Raw genomic sequence first — 26,421 nt, forward strand, 5'->3', positions numbered from 1 at the left:
TTCTCTGGATGTAATTTTGTTTACTCATAAAGGTAGTCGGCATTTAGGGGTCAACAGTCCAACTAGACAAAGCTCGCGCTGAAGTATTCATAAATCATCTGAATAAATATTTATGTGCGTCCACTCATGAAAGATAAATTGTGAGTAATCTGAATTGCACAACAATTGTTAAATAAATAGGAGTGATCGATAAAAGGAGAAAGAGATTCTTATGACCTATAAAAGTGTTAGTTAAGCAGCCTAATAGAAGGGCTGTAAAATTGGTCATGCACTAAAGTTCTATCCCCCTTCCCTTAATCAAAAACAAAAAAAAAAAGTTCATGGCAAGCCAAGGCCATTTTTTTCCTTTTTATTACAAAGGATGATTCTCTTTTGTTTAATTTTTGAAGTTTGAAAAGACAAAAAGACTATGGGTAAGATAATAATTTACTAACTTTCTTTGAAGTGAGTATATAGAAGCACTTCGATCATGCCAATTTAGCAAACTCAAAGTCCAGGAAATATTGATTGATTTTAAATTTAAGAAAACATTAGAAATCGTGTTATGTGATATTTACTAATGTTACTCTCAAAAATCACGGCGAGATTGCCAAGAAAATTGATAAAAACACTGAAGTCCTTTAAATATGTTTGCGGTCATGCCACTGCTTTCGACCGAGGGCCGTTTGCAGAATAGATGTGTGTTTGTGAGTTGCACTGGATCTAACTTCTAACCAAACAATTGCATAACAAGTAAGGAACAAGAAACTTGCTTAGGTTCTTCCTGTCTTGATCCTCAAAGACTTTAGTAATCGTAGGTTTCAGTGACTTTGTTTTCGAACTCGTAAGTGTGAAGAATTATTTCTTGAGTGATTGGATGAACAAAAAAGTAATGGACTTTTATGAAGAAAGTATGAGTAATTTTGATTATCGTGAAAACGAGTCACAATTGTGGTTCTAACAACAAATCTCATGGTAAAAGAACATGAAAATCAAGAAGTAAAACCCTAAACAAGACCTATACTAAGGAAAATAAACCCTAACAGAGCTAAAAACAAGGAACAAAGAGCTTGAAAGCTTGAGAACTTGAAGAACGTATACGAGATGCTTGAGATCTTAAGAATTCTGAAATTGTGTTGATTGTAGGTTGTTGAGAGCCATTTCTTCATATTTGGTGCCTCCTTATATAGTAATCACCTCCATATCTTCTAGGAAAAACTTTTCCTATTTGAACTTGAACTTCTAGCTTGTTTTTCCTTTACGCCCACTCCTTTTCTGATTTAGAATTCCTAATCTACCAAGGAGAACTTGGCAGGATTGATTTGGATTCTTCTAGATTTTTGCAACTTTCGGGCTTGGACTGGACTATAGGCTGCAAACTTCAACCAAAACTGGGCTTAGCAGTGAATCTGGCCCAAAACCAAAATAGAGTGTAAACAACTAAAAAAAAGAAACCTCAATATTTCATCAGAACAGTTTCTCAACTCAACTTTTGATTTTAAACAGAATGATCTCATATTCTAGCACTTTGGTGCAGGTCCTTTTATTTGTCTTAGTGGTATAACTTAATTGGAAGTTCATTTTATAGCACACCTTTCAGGCATTTTCTGATAATGTCTGTGTATAACTACTGTTTGTAAATGCAGGCGAACCCTCCACTAAGAAGAGAGGGATTGTAGCAATTTTATGGGAAATTGCTACCCTGAGAGAGAGAGAGAGAGATTGAACTATTATTTTAGAAAGAATAACCAATGAAGAGAAAGTTCATGAATAAATTAACACAAACCAGTACAACCATATTATATAACAATGGAATTTTCAGCTACATGGTCCATTAATAACAAAAGATCAAATACGTACCATGACTTGACTGACTAAAAAGAATTTCAACATACACAAAAGAATCAAAGAATAAACACAAATCGACTCACAATACTAGTGCCTTGAAATCTAAGAACATGGCCTGCAAAGAATTGAAATCAGTATCAACCTGTATTCATACAAAATAATGGTTCCGAGTCTATGACACTACTACTGGACTGATGACAAATCTTATCTGCAAGGAAAGAATGAAAGAATAATGACAGATTTCCCTACCTACAAAGAATTGTGTATCCCTTTTTTTCTGTATGCAACAATGGAATGTAAATTGATGATGGTATGTATGAAGAAACTAATAACGTGGATGACTATTTAACTTGGTTGAGAAAAAGATGATGAGCTTCCTGCAACATCAATTGGTGTCCATGCTGAGACTGTGTATAGAGGCTGATCCATCCAACTTAGAGTGAGTGCTGCTCCACCTTGTCCTTGCTTCTTAACTGTGTAATTCTCACAAGCATACATCTTCAACAGAAACTGGCTCTGAAGCATTTCCCTCTCAGTAATCCCCATGCATCGAAACCCGCCTTGCTCCATCAACTTCCTCCACTTCTCAAAGTTCTCATGCCTCTCCAACCTGTCACTTCCTTCACAAGCAATGATGTTCCTAATTTCTCGCGCTATCATTTCCTCTACTTTGATCCTCGCCGGGCTGTCCAAGGGAAGGCTAGAATGAATCAAGTCAAATATGGCAGAGTAGTATTTGAGTGAATTGGAGACTCTTGCCTCCAACCTAGGCTCATTGTGCTCAGCCTCTTGCTCTGCCATAAGGACTATTGTCGGGTTTGTGCTTCGGATGAGTCCCAAAAAATCTCTCAGAGCTCCTCCAGTCCCATCATAAAGTATCTTGTGCAGTTGGAAAACACAATTCACAGCCACACTCTCTTGCTCCTTCACATGAAGCATCCAAAGCCTCACATCTTCCAACCTGTCCACAACCGGGTGGAACTCGAAAGGCAGGTTCAATGCCCCTGCAAATCCTGCCAGCCTATCTCCTGTCTCGTTGAGCTCTTGCTTCGATTCGCCTATACCAGTGATTCTAACATGGCTTGGAGGATTAGTCCTAGAAGCTAAACTCTGGAACAAACTAGGCCACTGCAGCCCTTGCTTGATGTCGAAATCTATAATGTGAACCCTGTCCTTCCCTTCAAAAGCTCTCAGCAGTATCTCATTTGAAGTGAAATGGAGAAACTTTGGAATTGGACTAACCTGGTTTAGAAGCCTAAGTGCAGTGCCAGACTCATCCTCCCCCCGATCGAAGTCACGAGGAGTACTAATCTGAAACACATGTGGCCAAAGCCTTGTGACTCTCAGAGCTAAAGCTTCAGTGTAATAAGCAGTAAGCCTGCTTATAGTGGTTCCTTTTGGAGAAGCAAGTTCCCCCAACTTAGCTATAAAATGGTTAATTGCTGCAATGTTCTTCAACCCAATTGCTTCCACACAAGCCGTAAGCAAGCTAACAAGCTCAAACCCCTGGGGCTCCACTTGACTCTCATCATCATCATCCTCTGCCTCCACCCCTACACCTCCACGTGGAACATTATAAGGATTTCCAGACCCATTACCCACTTCATGTTCAGAGGCACTCTCATTGAGCCTCATCCCCAAGCTTTGGCTCCCCGACGAAGTACTCGAATCCCCTGATGCTTCTCTTACCGGTCCATGGCTCGTCTCGCCATCCTTCTCACCAAGGTTAGTGATCTCAGTCACAACAGAGTCCAACCAAGGATTGTTTGACAATGGCAGAGGCTGTGAAATCACTTCAGCAGGAACAAAACAGACCCTCTCTTCATCCCCTGAACATGTCAAAGAGAAAGGTAGGTGATGAGGAGGAGGGTTAAGGCCTGTGACTTCTTGAACTGACCGAGGCACATGGAAATCAGGCTGATACCAGAAATTTCCAGCACCCAATTGGCCTAAACTCAAACCACCATCACCACCTTCATGAACTTCATCATCACCTTCCCCATTTCCACTGCAACCCCTTTTCCTCTTGGCTCTGTTTGTGCAAGACTCATCATCATCATCATCCACTGAGCCCTGCTCTGCAAACCTCTTCAAGCTCCTCTTCCCTCTCTTCTCCCAAAACTGATCTTTAGCCTCCTTCCTTGCTTCCACGAACGACGCCGTCTGAGCTGCACTGGTTGTTGACAGAGGAGGCAGCCGGATACTCTGCTTCAGAGAACAACTGGTGGTCTTGGATTCGATTTGTTTCTGATCCACAGAAAGGCCCACAGGCCTAATGGATTGCGATCGAGAACTGTCCTTCCGAGGAAAGCTGCATGGCATGTCCAACCTCTGCGTGCTCATTGATGGTAGCTGGAAATGGCAAGCTTGTAACTGTGCTGCTGCTTCACTCCTCAATCTATGCCTTGGTGACAACAATGTGGAACTAGAGCACCCAGCCAACATTCTCTATAATCTTCCAAATTTTTAATCTTGGTTTTATTTTTGTGCAACTATGATTGATCACCCACCCAATGTTGTTTTTTTTTTTTTTCTTTCTTTTTCTTTATCTCCCTAGCTATCTCTTTAAAGAGTGTGGAAATGAATGGTGTTTGATCTGTAGAAACTGTCTATGAACTTTGAATGAATATGTGAGAAAAGAGAAACCCAGAGAGATAGACTATGTGAGTGAGTGTGTGAAGAAATCGATAAAAACAATAGGAATCCGATGAGTGATTAAATCAATCAAAAGGTTGTGTGTATAAGTTTGAGTGTTCCTATGTGTGTGTTTTTATGCAAGAAAGAACAGAGAGACAGAGTATGCAAAAACAACCCAACCCCAAAAAAAAAAAGAATGAAAGAATTTGGAGATTAATCAAAGAATATGTATATAAATACCTACAAGAACAAGTTCATCGGATTCCAAAATTTTTAAAGAAAGCTCATTGGAAAAGGCTGTGACCTTTGTTCACAATGGAGCTAGCAACAGAATGATAGGAAGTGTAGAAACATACATCATCAAACTGGTGGACGAAACACTCAGACATTTTCAGACCCAGATAAGCATTTGAGACCTCCATGAAGCTCACCACCATGGCTGAAACAGAACCAGAAGAAAAACCCAGAATCCCTTCAAATGTGCATGGAAAAGCTGATCAACTAACAACAAGGAGACCCAAAAAACCAAAAATCAAAGAAACCAGGTGTTTTATATACTATAAGGGTTCGAGTATTCCTGCTCTCTCTCTCTCTCTCTCTCTCTCTCTCTCTCTCTCTCTCTTCCTATTCTACAACTTCCATGACTATCTCTATCATTGCTTTTCTTTTCTGTTTTTTTAGTGTTTTTTAACTTGTGTAACTTGATGGCAGGAGTGAAAAGGGTGTTCGAGAAGAGTTGGGTTGGAGGGAGACTGGGTTTTGTGGCCGTGGGATTGTGATCAGACGGTGGAGAGTTAAGGTCTATATGACCGTTGGAGTGTGTCGGTGAAATATGACCGTTGGGAGGGAAGGAAGGGGAGTTGGTGTACGGAGAGGTTATTCTTTTCTATTTTGGGAGGGGGTGTGAGCTCTGAAGGTGTACACGTGCGACGCACGTGACTGTTGCACTTGACCGTTCGGTTGCATCATCATTGGGCCATCGGCTTTTGTTTAATTTCGCTCCAAATTTTTTTAGTAAAACATAACTTCTTTAACTTCTTTCATGAGTCCTCTACTCTCTCTCACTTTCAGGACACGTGGTGCCCCACGCATCGTGTACCTTCACTTTGTGTATATTTAATATTTAATGAGAACTTTATCAGGTATTCAGTTTTAATGGTTAAATGCAAACTCATCTAATAAGTTTTGGAAAGGAAAATGCTTTACAAAATATGTTACTTCTCTTAACATAATGTCCGGCCCTATATCTCAAATTTGGAGCTTTAATTAAGGTCCAACCCAAGTCCACTTTGTATATATTAGCCTAAGAAAAATAATATTTGATGAACTTCTAATAAAGAACCCAACTTTTCTTGATGTCAATACAAATGGAGGCCGCATAGAAAGACATCAAGTACATACGTATGTTTATCTTGTATAAGTGGCTTACTGATAAAAGGATGAATATGAGGTGAGTTGTAATTCAAACGTCCTGAATTTAAATCTTTAATGATATAAAATATTTGAATTTACAATATATATTGTTCATAAGTGGTATATGTTAAGTTTACTTTAAAGTATACTCGATAAGAAAGTAAATTTTAAGTCCTCCTTATTAAAGAAAAAACAAAAGTTGGGCCTTTGGCCCTCCTCCTACCAAAAACAAAAAAAAAAACAAAAAGTATATATGGGAAGGAAAGTGAGGTGAAAAAAAATATGCTACTAGTATCACTTGCATAGAAATTGCCACAAGCAGTTGGTTTGGCTTTTACCATACCATATCATTAGCATTGTTGAAATCATTCCCAAATGCTTAGAAATTGGATGGAAATTAATGAAATTGTGTCCCAATAATCCTGCAAACTCTTCTGATTTGAAATGAAAAAGTGAAAGTGTAAAAGACTGTTAAAGTAGAGGGAGGACTCGTTGGAAAACCAAGATCACTTTGGCAGGGCATGATGCTGTGCATATGATGATAAAACCAAAAACGCCTCAGCAAACGAACTTGCTGCGAAGGAGAGGCTGGAAGCATAAGATTCCTATACCAAAAGGTTAAATGTCCGATGGCCCTTTACCCTTTACTTTCTACTTTTTACTTTCTAGAGGATTTTGTATATAGATTTAATAATAACAATAAAAAAAATATCAATCTTTGAATTTTTTTTATTAATAAATTTGCGTCTATAGTTTTGAACTCGAAATCTATTTCCGACAAAAAAAGACGATATGTCATCCTAAATTCAAATTTCTCTCTGCTAAAGCAAGCGTCAAAGAACTATAGAAAAAAAGATTTTTCAGTGTAACCGATACACCGTCATGTGATGTAACCAATATATGTGTTATAATATGAGTGTATGTTATTAATATTATACCCTACTAATATAAACATATCATCCAATAATACCCTTACACATTGAATTGGTTACACCACATAACGGTGTATCAGTTACATTGAAAAAATTCTCCCATAAAAGGACCCAAGTGCTCCAACCTACTTGTAGAGATTGAGTGGTGGCCGGTAAGTATTCATTATATACTAATTGAGATTATAAATTAGGATGCAAGAAAACTAGACCAAGTTGAAAGTCAATCTTGTTCCAATTGGCTTAGAATCTTAAATTTGCAGTTAAAATTAAGGGCTCGTTTGGCACTGCTTTTAAAATTGTCAAAAGCGCTTTCAAATTAGTAAAAGCACTTTTGATAGCGTTTGGCAAAAATAATTAGAAGTGCTTTTGAGTTATAAAAGCACTTCTAAGGGGTTTTTTGAGAAGCACCTGACATGTGCTTTCTCAAGAAGCACTTTCAAGTGCTTTTGCATAAATAATTTAGAAGTTTTATAAAAATTTATATGTGCTTCTTAACATAAACGCTTCTGATAAAAGCGCTACTAAATAAAAATGCTTCTAAGAAGCAGTGCCAAACGGGCCCTAAGCTAGGATCAGACTGCCATTTGTGCACAATCTGAAATAGCAATTTCATAGTTATCGGCTTATCACACATAAACAAATAATCCATATAAATCAGTCAGTAGTGTGAAATAAGTTGACACATTTTTTATTCAACATATGTTCAACAAAAAAATTATTAAATTTATAGGTTAGATTTAAGTTGGCTCAAGCTGAGCTCCATCCCAACCCAATTTTTCATGAATTGGGATTGCAAATTTCAGCCCTAACCCCACTCCTAGCTTGTGTTTCCCAACCCTAGCTTATTCATTATCACGGTTAAGCTCAAATTGGGTCCAAATTAACTTAACCAGGTTACACCCCCATAAGCACACAATTGAAATTCTATCAAATCCATCCAACAAATCCATATTAGACCACAAATACATAGAAAACATTCCCCAAAATTTGTGAACAACACACCACTGATGGAAATAAACAATGACCATAATTATTCTGCCTTTTAAATCTGCCCATGTCCTCAAATCCATGTATGAAGTATTTCATCCAAACACCCCAAAGTCAAATGAAAACCCAGAACAATATATGTTGATAAATTTAAATTGTTCTATATCTCTACATTTTGGAGTCTTCCGCTAAATCAACTCCAAAAACAAAGCTTCTTGTTTGCTGGACAGGCCAAGTTCATTCAGTGTCAAAGCACTTTCTCCATCGCTGAAAGCACGCCTAGGGTATGGCCTCACCTATTTGCAGCAATGAAAATTAAAGCCAGACAGAATATGACGTAAAGGCACAAACACAAACAACATCTCAAGTTTGGTTGAGATTTCTAGCATTCAAATGCAATTGTGTCCTTTTCCTCCATGAAAGCAATTAAATGTATAGAATAATTTGGAAAGATTGACAACATGGAACTTCCTAACACTTTGACAAGTATTTAATAAAATGAAAACTTTACTCACCACTCTGTAAGAGCCGGGTTTGACCCTTCTGCCAATATCTATGAAGTTGAAAAGAGACTGCAAAGCAAACCACAACCTGTTTTAGCAAAGGATGTGCAAAGAGATAATGGAGTAAGATGGATCTTCCTTCACAACAATGTTACCTGCAGCTTGTCAGTCTTAAGAAATCGACGGCCATGGCGGCTGCCATCTGGCATTCGCACCAGAAGGGTTACAGCATTCTCATCATCTGATGCTGGTTCTTGAGGTAGAGTAGCTTCTTTTGCTGCTAATTGTCTCTCCAATTCCTGCAAGGAAGAGTCATACAGAATGGAGTTGTAAACAACTTTTGAAGTAAAATTCACCAAGATATGGAGTTGTCCTTTCCTGTCCAAGGAACGTGCCACTAATGTAAAGAAGGATAAAAGTGAGCAGAGGCCAAGTATGTCTCTGTACAAACACATGCATTGAATGCACTACTTCCACCATAGAGTGATAATTGTTGAACATAATTAAGAATTCCAGACCATCTGAGTAGAGAAATAAGAGTCAATATTCATCTCAAATAACCCATTGTCAAATGATTCCTATATCTAGCGTACCCAAAAACTAAAACACTGCCATGAGTGAAAGCAAGAATTTCCCAATTAACTCTCAATTATGCTTATATGTGTAGACCCGTTTTACATAAAAGCAACACTCCTAACTAGTCCTTGTTCAGTTATTGCCTTGGCTTCAGTCTAACTTCAAGTCATTATCAAAGACACTTTCCGGCTGGAATACTGTATAAAACATGAAAAATTTCAAAAAAAAAATTGAGGGCCACTGGCCATGGCCTGCTGCCATGCCAGTGACCAGCCATGACTGCCCGGTCACTTTTTAAAATTTTGAAAGAAATATAATGAGAGTAAAATAAAAAAGTAAAGAATACTTTCAAGAACCACTCTTTATAAAATTGACAAAATAAATTAAAATAAATGAATGGAAAAAAATAGCCCTGGTTCCTAGTTAAGTTATTGATGATACAAAAGACTGCTGATCTAGAATAACTCAAAGTGAAAACGAAACATATATTATTAAATGATCTTTGCAAGAGAGATAGAGATAGATGTATAGTAATAGATATATATATATGTATAGAGAGAGAGAGAGAGAGAGAGAGAGTGAGAGAGAGAGAAAGAGAGAGGGAGATAGTTTACATAACCAGCATCACATATATATCAGTACCTGCTCCTCCTCAAATTTCCTCCGAGATTCTTCCTCTTTTTGTCTTTCTTCTTCGCGACGAGCTTCAGCTTCCTCAATAGCCTTCAGTTCTTTTTCTCTGTCAGCTTGCAGTGATGCAAGATATTCATCATCCTGCATGTATTAGGTTAGTAAAACCAGTCACACAACTTTTGGTGACCAACTTTCAGACATTTTTCCAGTATTTAAAACCTGTTGTTCCCGTATCAACCGCTGTGCTGTCAGAGTGGGTGATGGAGGACGAGGTACTGGCCGGGGATATGAACTCTCAGTTTGCATAAACTGATGAGGTGCATAGGGAAAGCGATATCCAGGTGCTTCAGGAATTCCACCAAACATTGCAGCCTCAAGCATCACTGCTTCATCATGCTCCTCTGAAGAAATTCCTCCCCACTTCATTCAAAAAACGAATAAATGAAGGTCAAATTTTAGTTGGTGTGAACATTTACCCAACATGGCCAATTGACAACTTCAGATACTCATTTGGCAATTATAATAAACTTCAAAAAGGAAAATACCTCATCAGAAGGGAAGGCGCTCCCACTGTGCCTAGGATGATTATCCGTATCCTCCTCTCCAGGACTTGAAGGTGTGCTAGCCTCAACTCCAACTTCTTTGGCAGAGTCCATAGAACCAGAAGGCATGCGCCTGGACCTATGCCTGACAAGAGGCTGCTCCTCCACATCTTCAGTTTCATCTTGGATGGATGAGCTTCCTGCCTCCAACCTAAATTCACTCAATGCAATCAGAACTAAAGTTTGTATAGCACTAAAGTAGCAACACAAGACATATACCTTCCATTTGGTGCTGCTACTTTACCCAGCTCCACCTCAGCTGCCTTAGAAGTCCCCATCCCTGATGCTCCAACATTTTCCCCCAGCTCACGCAATGCTTTCTCTTGCTCTGCTGTCTGGATTCAGTTCATGTTAAGCAACACCAATATGGAATATGGATACCAATAAGGAAAATAAAACAAAAAAGAATGACAAACCTTCAGTGACAATGAAACTGCATGTGCAAGTTCAGCATCCTCTAGGGGTGGCGGCCTTTGCTGAGGCACATTATCATCAAACTCCTGCATCAAGATGAAAATTAATACTAAGACAATCACATAGTACTACCGCAACAGTGTAGGCTATTGTCACATACACTAGATGCAACAAATTGTTGATTTGGGTGGCTTTCCTCAACCTCCCGTTTTGAAGCCTCGATGGCAGCTCGAATCATTTCTTCTTCAATATCATTGCTATAATCCTGTGGACCATCAAACCGAGGAGGAGCACTAGGTCCAATATTTGGATGATGAAATCCATCAACTGCAGAATTATCTTGTGGTCTGCTCCCTTGCGCGGCCTGAATGGTTGGGGCAGCTGGAATATCATCATCATCTTCATCATCGAGTATAACAGTCCCACGGATACCAGAGCCATATTCATGCTCTGTTCCAGAGACAGCATCAATGGTAGGAGCATGGCCAGGATGGCCAGATGGAGGACTGCCATCCTTGACTTCTATGGGGATCTCCCTCACCTCTCTTGGATGAGTGACAAATGGTGTACGGCTTGTAAAATTAGTACCACTATCAAAGATGTTTCTACCAAAGTTTGGATCAAGAAGAGAAAATGGATTTATATCTCTGGTTGCAGATAGAAGTGATAAAGGATCTCTCCGAGGTCCAACTGGAACTGGATCATCTATATCCATGAGATCATCTTGAGTGGCAACAGGTGTTTCATGCACACTGGACAGGAAAAGAGAAATTGAGACATCAATGTTAAACCTAGAGACAAGGTCCAATAATTGATTTAAGAATGAGTAACAGCAGATGAAAAAGCATACTTCACTGATGTGTTTCTATCTCCTTCACTAAAATGTGCATTCACAGCTTCATTGAGATTGCCACCATGCTCCTAATTGCAAGCAAAGATGATGGAAGAATAAGATATATATAAGTAATAACTCGGCCAACATGCTAAAGCTTTTTTCTATTCTTTTATTTAGTTATTTATTTTTTAGACTCAGTCCTCTTATAAGTCAAAAAAGAAATAACTTCCAAAAAAATCCAAGAAACTAAAACACAAAAATCCAAGAAACTAAAACACAAACATACTCTAAGAAGAAGCTAATTAATTCACTTATAATAGTAGATGAGTATAAACTATCTTATGAAATGAAGCCAACAGATCAACCATAGTTTATATAAAGGGTATATCAGATGGAGCTGAATCAAGTTTTCTTTCTCACCTGAAAGCATTAAAGTCTATCCAAGGACAACTGTAAGAAAAAACAGTTGCAACATGGAAACAACCAGATATATTAAGAGGGCAAATTATGCTCCGAGAGTTTCTTAAGTGTTACACTCAATCGAGTACAAAAGAAGTTAACCTAGTTGCTTTTATTACAAAATACAAGAGGATTAGGTACCAATAGTTCAACATCCGGCAAGCATTGCATCAATTTCTACTCCAACTATTTGTAGAGATATATTCACACAAAAGACCAACCATAGTGCACACCTTATTCCTTTATTTCTTGCCATACCATTAATGGCTCTAGCAAGAGACACTTGAAACAACTTTTAACACCCAGAAATTGTGCCGGTACCAGGACATTCACAACCCTTCTATTTTTTTTTTTTTTGGTCACATAATCAATTGTACTAATCAAGAAAAGGGGCAATACACAGTGTAAATTTACAAGCGTAGTTAATCTATGAACTCTAAATAACTACATCTACTACCAATATTTCTAGCATTGGTAACCTTTATCCTCAAAAATCCATCTATCCCTCTCCTTCCTCTCCGTCCATTCACAACCCTTTTATTTATATATCTTCATGTGTACTTGAGTAGTGCAACTATTTAACTTTAATCTTTCACGACCTTTAGCATAGAGCAGTTGAGGAACAAAATACACACTTCATCATCAGACCAAAAAAAAAAATGCAAACTTCATTTAAACGGAAGCAATAAGCTGAAGCAAACAACACCATCCTAACCCTTATTCAAATTCAAAATTCTCAATAAAACCAATCCGAAGACTCTTCAACCGAAATTCCCAATTAAAATTCATTACACAATGCAATAAAATTAAAATTAAAAACCCTAATCGCAACATTACGCTATTTAATGGCATAAAATCGAGAGTTAATATGTCGATTATAATCAAAACCTCGGAATTCAATTTGGGACTTGAAGGAGTTACCTCAAGCTTTTGCACGGCGACCGCTTCGGAGAAGCCGGTGATGCTGATGAAGGTGTCGATTGCTTCCTGATCAGGCCTCGCCATGGAAATCGCTATAGTGCTTTAAGCAATTTCTGAGCAGCGATTTTCAGTTTCAGTGTTGAGTTTATGAATTTAATTTCTTTTTCTCAGAGAAATGGTAGTACATTAGTAAATAGTAATATAGATATTTGTGTTTGGAAAAATATGGGCTGGATTTAATATGTATTTATATATAGAGGGACTAAGGGCGTGTTTGGAAGACAGTTTTTTCGGATTAAAAATTAAAATGGTGATAGTGCTTTTAGGTGTCTTCCTTCTCCAATCTTCTAGGTCTCTTTGGAGAGTAAAGTATAATATAAATACGAAGCAAAAGCAGAAGGATAACTTGTTGTCTAAGCAGTTCTAAAGTCCAAAGGACGCACGCCATTAATTGACAAGTTGGGTTTAATGGTAATTTCCCATTTAACTGATGAATTCAATTAAATTGGTCAAGCGATTCGAATCAAACCAAACCAAGTTAAACTAAACCATTTTAAATTTCCAAAGAAAAATACCACCTTAAATTATCAAAAAATGAATAGAAAAGTCGAATTTTGACATAGATATTTTGTTTGACTACATGTATTGGTATGATCACTCAGTGCTACAACGCTATATTTATTATTTACTTAAAAAAAAGTAAATTTTACTTAAAATAACTGTACATTTCAATATAATATTGGAGGTCGCACCATGCATATAACACGACTGCCCTATTAAAGAATTTCTCCTAAATTAGTACAACAATAATAGGGTTACCAAAATTGTTTTCAAAACAAATTACTAAATAAGTATAACAATACTACCAATTTTTTCTACAGTAATAGACGAATCTTGTCGAGTAGTGCTTGCGAGGAATTGAAGCTCCTGCACTAGTTAAGACTTAAGAGTTACATTTATAAAATTCTACAAAATAGTTGTGTCTTTGAGTTGAAATTTTTACAAAGTTTCAAACTTTTCTTGTTCTTTCTAAAAAGAATGAGGCATAGATTAGTATTCAAAACTTTTCAAGTTTTGATTAGTGTTGTACTACTAGAACTATAAATTGTCACGCATTTCATTATTTATTTTTATATTTTGCCATATCTTTGTGCAATTTAAAAGTCTCATACCAAGAAAGGATTTAGAATATTCTTTTCTTTTTTTAACGTGTATTTTGCCATATATTTATGAAATTGTAATTCTTTTGTCCATTTCTTTTGCGAATTTGCAAATGAAATATTATTCAGAATTTTGTGGAATTTATTTTCTTTTTTAAATGTGAGGAATCTGGCATTCAAATGATTGGGATACCAGCCTTGTTTAAGTTTAGTTGTTCTCAGTTCTGACCCAAAATGATGACAACGATGGTCACATGCCTAACAACCCAATTTCAAGCCCACGACTGCCACGACTACAATTTTTAAGCCCACCGCTACACCTGCCTCCTTTTCCCATATATTTTTGTGTAGAATGCTACAAATACAAATATACAATGGTATTATTACCTAGCTATTGCCTATTGGTGGTGAACTGGTGATAGTTTTTCTTCACTTTGTTGAAAGAGGTTCGGGTGCAAATAATGCCTTCTCGATCAATATATATATATATATATATACATATTTAGAATATAAGATGGGGTCTTATACAAATTCCAAAGATTAAATATGCCCCCAGGCCCCTACTTGACTATTTGTATTTGCAATTTCGTGATCAATGATGGTATACATGGGCCCGCTGGTTTGCAAATTTTCCGATTGGAAATAGATATGAGATTCCATTCCATGTTTGGTGAGCACATTTATGGAATGTGTTACCTTTTACATGGATATGAGATAGCCATGATGGGGGGAATTTGAAATCTTTAGGTTTGCTACTCCTATTACTTGAAAAAATATTTATTGTGGGTGCTTATTACTAAATTAATCTCACTAGAAATTAAAAATATTATTTAAAACATAATATTTCAAGGTATTATTGGAAAATAATAAACTACTACACAAACTAAGCATGAGAATGATAATAATTTCTTGGTTTACCATTCTCAGCTTTTCCAAACACTTCAATGGGAATTATCCATTCCTATCCCTATGGAATAAGCATGGGTATAAATTTCTCAAGGAACCCAATTAGAGAACCAAACGGGACCTATGTGTTTTATTAATTAGCCTTAACCACTATCTCTAATTTTCACTATTTTCAACATCGAGGACATTAGGGGAGCAATATCAACTTTCATATCACCTAAAATCTCAACCAAATATTGTTTTATTGGATCGAGATATAAGTAGAGATTTGCTCAATAATAATCAATACAAAATGAAATATGTCTATAAGTCTATTCCATCAAAGAAACTAAATTGCATGTGACATATGATTGTAGATAAAATATGTTGTCTAGAGCGGAGCCAAAATTCAAAATTTAGGTAAGCTGAACTTTCAAAGGTGTAGGATTGAGATTATGGACTAAATTATAAAAGAGAAATGAGCTTAAAATGGAGACTCGAGTGGGCAAGAGATAGAGGCTGTAGTGGATTAGGAGTGGAGGTTAAAATAGATCGTGATCTTTTAGACTCTAATTTAGTCCAATCCAATTTAGTGGTATCTCTACAAATCAATTATTATTGGATTAATAATATTTATTTTCACAATATTAGTCTATTAGAGATATTTAAGTTCGAATTCCCTCCCTTTGCAAATAAACAACAAAAATAAATGTTGCATATATATATTTGGCGAAGATGGTGTCAACTAAAAATAAGGATGGTGTATTCAATTAAGACTTTTAGAGAGTCTATAAAAGTGACATGGTATTCAAAAAGTCATTGACTTTATTAAATGATAGACTTTAAAAGACTTTCATGGACTTTGTATTGTAAATTATGTTATATCAAAGTCAATAATTCTCCAGCGTTTCCCTTGCAGATTTCAAAGGATTTCAAATATTAAAAAACTATTAAAAAAGTGGTATTTATTTTTTTTTAAAGAGTGATGCTAAACCCCCTAATCTTATTTTTTCACCCACCTCTTAATTTATTTTTTTCTAATTACTATATCCTCTTATATTAATTTTTTTTTCTCTTATATTTAATTGACTTCTCATCCTGGGTTGGAACCAATAGCGTTGACACAATGCAATGTAACAGAAGATATTCAAACCAACCACTTCACAGTCTTTAAGTACTCAACAAAATCACAAGATTATATATTCATAATTTGAGAAATAATGTTACCACCACATCAGATAATGTTCTCAACCTATCAATTCAATTAGACAAATTCTAACAACTAGTTAAAACACAATATTTGACAATCTAACAACATAAAAACATAAAATTCAGAACACTTACAATAAATTATGGAACAAAATAATTTTGGTCCCTACAATTGTAGCCCCAACTTTTTATATTGTTTGCAATATTAGGACAATTTATAACACATGCATCTCGGTCTTGAAGCTAATCCCCATTCTACTCACTTACAGAGGACAAAAAAATAAAAAATATATTGGAGAAATCCTAAAATAAATAATAAAAAATTATATCAAAGTTATTAGAAGTCTATAAAACTCCTTCAAAATCTATGAGAAAAGTCAGGGAAACTCTAATAGAATTCTGTCAAAATCTATGTGGAGTTTATGAAAGTCATTAAAAATCCATCTCTACCAAAGTCAATGACTTTTAAAAACTCTACAAAAGTCTATTAAAATCTTAATTGAATACACCTCCTTAAGAAAAACCGAAAAGGAGATCCATATCCCCGGCCCAAAACCACCAAAACGAAGCCGTTTCAGTCCTTCCAAATTCGCTCCACCTCTGCCGGTGACCTCGCTCCTAAAAAAACAACCAACAAAAACTGTAAGTAAAATGGAGGTGAAGAAGGAGCAGCAGAGCACGAAGACGAAGAAGAAGGAGCAGGAGAAGCAAGGAAGGTTCTGGACATGGGTGGCAGCATCAGTGTTATTCAGGCTCATTCTCATTTACTTCCCCAAAAATCTCAACCTCTCTTCTCGCCCCGAAGTCTCCACCCCTCTCACCAGCATTCGTCGCCGTAATCTCTCTCTCTCTCTCTCTCAAGCTCACAACCCTAACCTTCTCAATTTAGCTTCTAATTTTCTTTAATTTTGTTCAGTGGCTGAGGGATACTGGTTGAAGCAGTCATCAATGTCTCCCTATGCAGGTTTCTCATTGCTTTTCATTTTTCTCAAAATTTAAGTTTAATTTTTTAAAATTGTAACTCTTTTTTTTTTTTTGTTTGTTTATGTTTCTCTCTACTGGGTTTGCAGGATCTATGTACCACGGATCTCCTTTGTTACTCTCACTTCTTGGGCCACTCACAGTCAAACGGTACCATTTCAGCTCAAGCTTTTTTCTTTTTCAAATCTATCAAATTTATTTTCCCATTAGCATCAGTTTATGTGATTTATTTTTGGTTATGTTTGATTTCATTAGTTGGGTCTAAGTCTTGGAATTGGATGCCCAAGTGCCAGTTCCAATTTTAGTTCCTCTTCTATTTTTCATTGGTTGGTTAATGGTTTCTTGAGTTCAAGTGAAGCATTTATTCTTATGAAAATTATTTAAAGTTGATTCAATGAAGCCCAGTTCAGTAAATGCAAAACTCTGGTGCTGGAACTTCTTTTTTTTTCCTTTTTCAGTTTGGTAATTTATTGGACATTTCAATTGGTGGTGCAGAATCGAAGGGCAACCTAGTCATCTTCTATGCAGGTAATGTTTTTATTTTTCTTTTACCTTTTTCTTTGCTCTCTCTCTCTCTCTCTCTCTCTCTCTCTCAATGCCAGGATATCTTGTAAAATGGTTAGATGTCCTGTATTCAAATTATTATCTTGTAAGTGATGTAGATCATTTTCTCCTCTGCTGTGGACTAAAACTTGAAAATTGAGAGTTCTAAACAGCAACATGACACTGCTTTTTCGTACATTTATATTCTTCATGGTAGTACATTTTGCTCAACATTGGAAATTTGTATGGTAATCTAATATTTTTTTGTTGGTTTTTCTTTTTACTTTATTTGATTTGTTCTTGATGTTGTGTTTTTTGTCTCGTCGGAAATTTCTGGAGGAAGCTACAGGTCTGGCCAAGAGCAGTAGGGAGACTGGGCAGTGGGGTAGTTTGTTGTTTTCCTAGTGGGGTACGATTTTGGAAGACAAATAGGACTTGCACAAGACTTTCCTAGTGTGGGAAGGAGTTCTAAAGGGTTTTCCTTGTGTACAAGGGAATAGAATTAGCTAATAGGTAGATTACCTAATTCTATTAGGATTAGGAATCCATATTGTAAGTGGTAAGTCTATGCTCTATAAATAGGCTGCTGCAAGTCTCATAAAAAAAAAAAATATATAGCTAGAGACTTCTAGGGAAGAAACTCAAAGGGAGACTCGGGTTAGAGACTCAAGGGTGAGTGACTTCAAGGGAAGGGGTTTTCAAGAGGGAAAAACACAAGAGAGCTATTTGTGCAAGAGAGAAGAGAGCGGCTGCGAGTTGGGTAGTCTAGGGTTTCAATAAGTTCTTGTACTCTTATTCTATACATAGTGCAGCTGTGATTCTCGAAGGATCACACGGGGACGTAGGCAAAGTTCGCCGAACCTCGAGAACAAATCTTGGTGTTTCTCGTGTGTCTTATTTTGCTGGTATTATATGTGTGTTTGCTATATCTGTTTTAACTCTAGAATACATCTAAGACAAGGCTGAAAGGTGTTTTTCACTACAATTGGTATCAGAGCCAGGTTGGCTAGAAGGTTTCTGCGATGTCTAGAGGAGGTCGAAGCATGGACTTAGGGGATTTAAGGCCTGCTTTGAAGCCATATGATGGCAAGGATGATTTTACAGATTGGCAACGGATGATGAAGAACGTGCTGGTGCAGCAAGATCTGGATGATGCACTTCTTGGTGAGAAGCCGACAACCACGCCAGAAGGAACATGGAACAAGGTTCTCAAGAAGGCCAAGAGTTCAATAGAGATCCACCTCACAAGATCCGTGAGGTCTCACATCACAGAGGCGATGACAGCAGAAGAAGCATGGGACAAGTTAGAGAGTGTTTATATGGGCAAGACGGTGTCCAATAAACTCTTCTTGAAGGATGAACTCTTCGGACTTCGACTAGAAGAAGGTAGAGATGTAGCGGATCATGTATGCAAATTTCAGAATTGCATAGCTAATCTCGACAAGGTTGAAGAAGTTTACAAGGATGATGATAAGGCTATCATCTTGCTGAGATCTCTGCCATCTTCTTTCAAGCACTTCCGAACAACTTTGATGTTTGGAAAGGAGACTCTAAAGCTTGATGACGTGGTGCAAGCGCTTCAGTCATATGCAAAGTTAGATGATTTGACCGAAGGCACTCAGTCATCACAAGGCCTTTATGCTAAGGGCAAGGAGAAGAGTCGAGGGAAGGAAAGGAGGGGCAGATCTAGCAAAAAGGGGAAGTCCAATGATTCCGATGAAGAAGGTGGTTGCTTCGAGTGTGGTTCATTAGACCACTGGAAAAGGGATTGCCAGATATGGCTGGAGAAGAAGAAGAAAAGGGCTGAAAACTCAAGTAACGTCGTGGTCGACAATGGGGAGCTTTTGGTGGTATCTTCTGGTAATTCTACTCCACATGCTTGGTATTTGGACTCCGGATGTAGTTTTCATATGTGTGCAAACAAGGAGTGGTTTCATACATATGAGGAATCTAGTGAGGGCAAAGTTTTTTTAGGAAATAACTCTGTGTGCAAGGTTCATGGCGTTGGCACAGTCAAGGTGAAGATGCAAGATGGAATTGTTAGGTTGCTTGGAAATGTGCGATATATTCCTACATTGAAGAGAAATCTTATCTCTCTTAGAACTCTAGGGAAGAATGGGTATGCATTCAAGTCTAGAGCAGGGAAGCTCCAAGTCTCAAAAGGATCAAGTGTGATCCTGAAGGGAGTTGTGCAATCTAATAATCTCTACAAGCTTTCCGGGGTTACAGTGATAGATGGAGTAGCTGCGTCTACCAAAGAGAGCTTGGATGTTGAGCTCATGGAGCATTGTAACAAGGGAGAGCAAGGGCATCATCTCACAAAGGAAGAGTCTCGTCAAATAAATGCTGCGGCTAAAGAAGAAGAAGCAACAAACCATGATTGTTGCTTGGTTAGTTATTCATCAAAGATTGACTTCAAGGATGCAGCAAGGGAAGTCACTAAAGATGAGGAAGGTTTGATTGTTGTTAAGGAAGATGCAACCATGAAGGCAACCAAGGTGGTTATGAAGGTAAATCCAGTTCAAGTGAAGGCCAACTCTGAGCTGGTGGAGCATAACACAAGGGTTGAAGAGTTTGGGCAGCAACAACAATCAACAAAGGTTCAAGAACAGGTGGAGAAAAAGAGCACAAGGCAGTCCAAGCCCAAAAGTACCATCAAGCTAACTCACAAGTTTTGGTGGGAAAAGGACAGAGGTTACTATGGTGTTAGTAAGGGAAATCCGGCTACATTCAAGGGGGCTTGTGAGAGCAAGGAATGGGAACGTCGGAGGTGTGCTAGGTTGTCTCTACAAAGGAACTTCAGTTGGAAGTTAGTTCCTAAATCCAAGGAGAATGTTGGCTATGAATGGGTTTATGGAACAGAAGGTGAAGAGAATCTTGAGGCTGCAATTAAGATTCGAAGGTACAAGCTCGGGTTGAGCTTGCTCAATATTCAAAGTTAGTTGATTGAGGTGGAGTACCTTCTCACTTAAGGTGCATTGAGGCAATAGGTTTTTTGCCAATGTGAAGGGGTTCTTGGAGGTTTGTTCGAGGTTACTTCAAGACTAGAGAATATCTCGAAGGTACAACATTCATGGCTTTGGTTCCGACTCGCCAAGGTGGAGATTGTTGTGTTTTTTGTCTCGTCGGAAATTTCTGGAGGAAGCTACAGGTCTGGCCAAGAGCAGTAGGGAGACTGGGCAGTGGGGTAGTTTGTTGTTTTCCTAGTGGGGTACGATTTTGGAAGACAAATAGGACTTGCACAAGACTTTCCTAGTGTGGGAAGGAGTTCTAAAGGGTTTTCCTTGTGTACAAGGGAATAGAATTAGCTAATAGGTAGATTACCTAATTCTATTAGGATTAGGAATCCATATTGTAAGTGGTAAGTCTATGCTCTATAAATAGGCTGCTGCAAGTCTCATAAAAAAAAAAATATATAGCTAGAGACTTCTAGGGAAGAAACTCAAAGGGAGACTCGGGTTAGAGACTCAAGGGTGAGTGACTTCAAGGGAAGGGTTTTTCAAGAGGGAAAAACACAAGAGAGCTATTTGTGCAAGAGAGAAGAGAGCGGCTGCGAGTTGGGTAGTCTAGGGTTTCAATAAGTTCTTGTACTCTTATTCTATACATAGTGCAGCTGTGATTCTCGAAGGATCACACGGGGACGTAGGCAAAGTTCGCCGAACCTCGAGAACAAATCTTGGTGTTTCTCGTGTGTCTTATTTTGCTGGTATTATATGTGTGTTTGCTATATCTGTTTTAACTCTAGAATACATCTAAGACAAGGCTGAAAGGTGTTTTTCACTACACTTGAGACCTATCCATCCTTGATCCCACACCTTACCACCCAAATAAAAGTTCATGGGTTTAATTGTGATAAGTATTTAACAGCCTGCTTTGAGGACGCCAACAAAATATCCTCTTTATATTATGCCAGTGTGCCACATTTCTTTTTCCAGTAATTTAGAATCGCCTTACTTTTCTTCATTCGTTGTTTGACTTATTCTGGACATGTAGTCAGACAGTTGATATCAACATTCTTGGATACAGTTTGGTTTTTGTGGTTGCAGATATATTGAGTGCAATGCTTATTCGCGCTACTGGTCAGAATCTTCAAATTGTATATAGGCGGAGTTTGAAATCACTAGATCTTGATACGATATCAGAAAGCATGGGTAATTCTAACATTTAAAGTTCAACATACTTTGTTTAATCCTGTTATGAATAGGTACATTTGGTTATCAGATTTATGTGCATCATTTTATCCAATTACATTAAAATGCAAAAGCTTCCCGTCCTCCGGAGCCCTTCACAGGCTTTATATTTGTTGTTTTCAGAGATCCTACCTTCCGGAGATATTGCTGCTCTTGTGTACTTATGGAATCCTTTCACAATAGTTGCTTGTGTGGGTTTGTCAATATCTCCAATTGAAAATCTGGCCATCATATTGGCCCTCTATGGAGCATGTAAACGTAAGAAGTAACTATAATCTTTGTGACTGGCTATTTAAATGTTTCTATGGTGGTTTTCTTAGACTATTTTAAGTATTCTTCTTTCCGAATTTTGTTTGGTCAATTTCTTCTTGGGAATTATTATTTCCGTAAAATGATCTTATTAATACCCCCCTCCCTGGAAAAAAAAAAAAAAAAAGTCCAGTGTTCTATACTTCTTTCCATGTTGATATCCACTTTTAAATGTTTGTACTTTTGTCATAGCAATGGATGATGATTTTGATTTAAGGCTTCTGCTGCTTTTCTTGGCACTATAATGAATCTGCCCTGCACACAACTTCTTCTGCATGCTTGTTTCTACCTTTTCCTAGTTTGTTCACAATTTCAGTGGGTAATAAATTTAGGCACTAGCTAGCTGGAAATTAGTTCAAGTCAAAGGGCTGTTGTACATGTATACCTTAAAATTTCCTTTTGGCTCCTGAAGGATTGAACCCTCTAAATTTCGTAAACATTATAAGAGAAAGAAAGAAAAAAAAAAGCCAGAAGAAGTAGAATTATACTCAACTTTGGTTTCAAAATTTCTTGTTTGCAGTCAGATTATATAGGCACTCATGTGATAGGCATTCCACATGCAAGTCTCTGCCTTAATATTGCTGATGTGGCAAAGTATTATAGACAGATTAGATATTACAAAAAAAAAAAAATTTAATGATACATAAAGTTTTTGCGGTCTAAAATTTCATTATAACTCTTACTGAAGCAGTATCACTTGATCACTTGATCACTTGATCACTTGACCACTTGATCACTTGATCTTAAGTGGTAAATGGTACCATGCAAGTCCAGTCACATGACATACGTACATTCATTTCCTGATAGAATAATTTTCTGATTCCATGGATGCGCCTGACACTTTGTTCAAGGATGACATTATTTTCTGATTGTTGTTTAACAAGACATTTTGTCCACCATCAGCATGTTTCAAAGTGGGATATTAGCAGGTGATATAGGAATGGGTGATGGGATGTGGGCACTGGCTTGTGCTCTTTTTCTAACTTCATTTTCCTACTCAATATTGTTCTTCTGATGGACTGCAGGACTGGTTCCCTTGGCTGCTTTTGGATGGGTCATGGCAACACATCTGTCTCTTTATCCTTTGATCCTTATTATTCCGGTATGCCCCTTTTTTTGACTTATCGTGTTTGATGTAATTAATAAAATTTTCATGCAACATATGAATTATTTTTTGTTTGTTTTCCTGCTCACTCATGCATATAGTAATCCATATTCATTTTTTTCCCAGATGATTCTTTTACTAGGATATGGTCCAGATACTCCTAGGACATTGTTCCTGCTGAGGAGATATGGTAAAGTTGAAGATAACTCCTCAAGTGATGGTTGTCAACAACAAGATAAAGTTATTAATCAATCGAAACTACCCAATGTTTTCTCTTGGAGACCTGTCATGCTTTTCTTATTGTGGACTTTTATGTGGTCAGCCTATCTGTTGCTTCTATGTGGCATATCTGTTAAGCAGTATGGTGGTCTCTGGGAGATGTTTACAAGGTATCAGAAAAACAATATATATATATATATATATGCATTCCTTCTGTTTGAATTTTCTACGTGTCTGTGCAAAATAAGATATAAAAATATGAGTAATGCTGATGAGATCTTCCCAACTGACCATATGGGCTGGACCATATGAGGTGTCAGTTGATCTGTACATGCCATCTCCATTAACACTGCAATCGAGATTAACAGATCAACTGACACCTCATATGGTCAGCTGGGAAGGTCCCAACAACGTTACTCTAAAAATATCTCTTCAAGAGGAGAGTTCTCATTTGTTAGTGACAGAGTGGACTGATCATTTGAGCATTATGACTGATCAAGTCCTTTATTGGGTGATTGAATATTTAGTCAATGACAATTGGATATGAGAATCAATTTTCAAGAAAACAGCTAAAAAATAGCACAGTTTTAAAGCTATTCCAATTTTCTTGGAAAAGTTTGGTCAAATCAGTATTGAGGCAAGAGCAGCTGCATAGAGATGAGAGCTCTCCACAGGATGTCCTGTGTATGCTATGACCATTGCTTCTATAATAGATCCAGAGCATAGCAATTGAAGCTTAACCTTTGGTCAATGGAACTGGATGAGTGATGCTATCTCATAAACCCCCACCACAAAAATAATAAATAAATAAAAGAAGAGAAGATTGATACTACCAGAAAGTAAATTCTTCCTTGGATAACTGAATACTGATTTTATCCAGTTACATGCCAGGGGCATCCTTATAATATTATCTTCTATGACAACACCCGTGTCTAGGACCTGATAATCAATGGTTTGTCAATAGTTTCCATAGGAAGCATTTGTAATGGTAACAAGTCCTTTTGCTTTCCTTGGCCTTTCTTAGGTGAGTTATTTGATAACATGATTTATAGAACAACAACAATTAGAATTTTATTCGTGATTTTAATGTGTATTAGCTTTTGCTTCATAAATGCCATACTTGCTCTGGTTAGAAGGGCTGCTCTTAGTAATTGTTATCTTATTTGTCAATCAGCAGTCTAAATTGTTCCTAAGTTTGTGGCTGGTTTTTGCAGAATGTATGGTTTCATTCTCACTGTCCAAGATTTGTCTCCTAATATAGGTGTCTTATGGTGAGCCCCAAATTACCTGTATTAGATTCTGGAGTAATTAAATTCTACTTTTGAGGTGTGGCATTAATTTGATCATCCATCTAATATTCTGATGCAGGTATTTCTTTGCAGAGGTCTTTGATTTCTTCAGAAACTTTTTCCTGATTGTTTTCCATATGAATATTCTTTTTATGATATTCCCATTGGCCATACGGCTGCACCACCGTCCCTGCTTTCTTGCTTTTGTCTACATCACAATCTCTTCAATGCTTAAGTCTTATCCTTCTGTAAGTTTTTCCTTTGCTGCAGAAGTCTTCTACTTTACCTTGTGTTGAAGCTTAAGTCTTCAATGTTTATGTTTTCGAAGTTATTTTATATAGGCAATCTGATTTTTGTTATTCCCTTGCCTAATATTCTTTCATTTTCGGTTAGGTTGGGGATTCAGCTCTGTACTTTGGTTTGCTGGGCTGGTTTGTTAATGAACTGTCAGGCAAGTCAGTAGGTTCTCCTTTTGTTCCCTTTATACATTTGACATGGTTGGCATCCTAAACCTTCTACTTTCATATATGCAGAAATGCAATTCTCGTTCTGCCTCTTCTGTGTTTATGTTGGAGTTTCCCTCCTTAGCCCCGTGATGCACAACCTATGGATATGGAGGGTATGGCTCTCTCTATAGTTATTCTGAATGTTCAAATGGATAGTAGTGTTAACTATAAATATTGACTTTCTCAAACTTGCAGGGCACTGGCAATGCAAATTTCTACTTCGCGACTGCAATTACTTATGCTTGTTTGCAGGTTTGTAGACTTTTATTAGTTGTTCTTTCTCCTTAATTTAAACAAGTTTTGCCTTATTATCTGCTTCAAGTTGACTCTCTTCTCTTGAAAAAATAGTTGAGACATCTGGAATTGTCAATCTAAATAGAGAGACATAGGGATTTCCGCTTAAGATCAACTGATTAAGGGGAACATGGTAAACCTATTAAATAAGTGAAGATGATACGGAGGTTGTAATCTATAAAATCTTGGTAAACCAATAACTGATTCACAATCAGTATCCATCTGTTATATCTATGGAATACTTGGGCTAATACCTTCTAGTCTCTACTAATGTGTGTTGTGGACCCTGCAGATTGTTTTGGTGGTGGAGAGTGTGAGTGCAATGCTCAATCATGACAGGAAGCTAAGAAAGTTATCTAGTGCAAAGCTTCAAGACGGCAAATCTTAAATCACTCCCACAAATGCAGTTTGTCTGATCAAGCTTTTCAGTATATTCCTTGCAGTACCAAGAATAGCAGCAGTGTAGCGGCAGTGGCCCTTCTTTTAACTGCTTGCAGCACCAAGAATAGTTCAAGGCGGTGTTCATTATGGATTAGAAGGTCATTGCTTCTTTTGAAACACATCTTTTTTTTATCAGTAGCTATAGGGGTTTTAATTCCTTCTCGTCCTTTTTTGGTTAAAGGTGGGTTTTTGTTAACATAGAGGATATGTATAATTAGAACAATTAGAATAATCAGATACAAAATTTCACTCAAAGAGAGATTAATGTCAACATATGAGATTGATGTCAACAGATTATTTACTTGAGATGATAGTCTTGATCTAAACTTGTTTTTACTTTCTTTTTTGCTTTTATTTATCTATAGAAAAACAGGGACTTGTAGAGGGAGAAAATATGGTCTTCTTTCCCTTGCACTTAACTTTCAAGTTGAAAAAGAAAAAATTGATTAGGGGTGGCAATCTGAATCATTAGATTAGATATGGACGAATGAGATTAAATTAATGAGATTCATCTTAACCCACCAACATAGCATCCACATGGTATTTGGATT

General features: G+C 37.2%; 3 protein-coding genes across 6 annotated transcripts; 1 reads left to right on the forward strand and 2 right to left on the reverse strand.

Annotated features, from left to right (window-relative positions):
* Positions 1 to 2,003: 2,003 nt before the first annotated feature.
* Positions 2,004 to 4,789, reverse strand: LOC147273964 (GRAS family transcription factor). Its single transcript, XM_086227798.1, has one exon. It carries the CDS (start codon positions 4,270 to 4,272, stop codon positions 2,173 to 2,175), a length of 2,100 nt encoding a protein of 699 aa, XP_086083924.1. The 5' UTR covers positions 4,273 to 4,789; the 3' UTR covers positions 2,004 to 2,172.
* Positions 4,790 to 7,817: 3,028 nt separating this feature from the next.
* On the reverse strand, positions 7,818 to 13,031 carry LOC147273965 (plant UBX domain-containing protein 8-like). 2 transcript variants are annotated; one of them, XM_086227937.1, is made up of 11 exons: positions 12,740 to 13,031; positions 11,375 to 11,445; positions 10,727 to 11,276; positions 10,527 to 10,610; positions 10,330 to 10,445; positions 10,054 to 10,261; positions 9,728 to 9,928; positions 9,518 to 9,649; positions 8,455 to 8,598; positions 8,312 to 8,368; positions 7,818 to 8,092 (listed from the first exon to the last, which is right to left on the reverse strand). In XM_086227937.1, the coding sequence occupies exons 1-11, from the start codon at positions 12,821 to 12,823 to the stop codon at positions 7,985 to 7,987; spliced, it is 1,755 nt and encodes a 584-aa protein (XP_086084063.1). In that variant the 5' UTR covers positions 12,824 to 13,031; the 3' UTR covers positions 7,818 to 7,984. The 2 variants fall into 2 exon arrangements, with proteins under 2 accessions (XP_086084063.1, XP_086084062.1); XM_086227936.1 differs by having other exon boundaries at positions 10,685 to 11,276; positions 12,740 to 13,026.
* Positions 13,032 to 16,518: 3,487 nt separating this feature from the next.
* LOC147273966 (GPI transamidase subunit PIG-U) lies at positions 16,519 to 26,160 on the forward strand. 3 transcript variants are annotated; one of them, XM_086227817.1, is made up of 15 exons: positions 16,519 to 16,828; positions 16,910 to 16,957; positions 17,064 to 17,124; positions 17,470 to 17,502; positions 21,544 to 21,668; positions 21,831 to 21,965; positions 23,042 to 23,118; positions 23,248 to 23,311; positions 23,444 to 23,510; positions 24,555 to 24,611; positions 24,709 to 24,877; positions 25,023 to 25,080; positions 25,163 to 25,248; positions 25,331 to 25,387; positions 25,722 to 26,160. In XM_086227817.1, exons 1-15 carry the CDS (start codon positions 16,645 to 16,647, stop codon positions 25,815 to 25,817), a joined length of 1,317 nt encoding a protein of 438 aa, XP_086083943.1. In that variant the 5' UTR covers positions 16,519 to 16,644; the 3' UTR covers positions 25,818 to 26,160. The 3 variants fall into 3 exon arrangements, with proteins under 3 accessions (XP_086083943.1, XP_086083942.1, XP_086083944.1); XM_086227816.1 differs by having other exon boundaries at positions 23,248 to 23,510; XM_086227818.1 differs by lacking the exons at positions 23,444 to 23,510; positions 24,555 to 24,611 and having other exon boundaries at positions 16,520 to 16,828; positions 24,723 to 24,877.
* The last annotated feature ends 261 nt before the right edge of the window (positions 26,161 to 26,421 follow it).

The sequence above is a fragment of the Dryas octopetala genome, chromosome 9 (assembly GCF_963921425.1).
Source record: "Dryas octopetala chromosome 9, drDryOcto1.1, whole genome shotgun sequence".
NCBI classification, from domain to species: Eukaryota; Viridiplantae; Streptophyta; class Magnoliopsida; order Rosales; family Rosaceae; genus Dryas; species Dryas octopetala.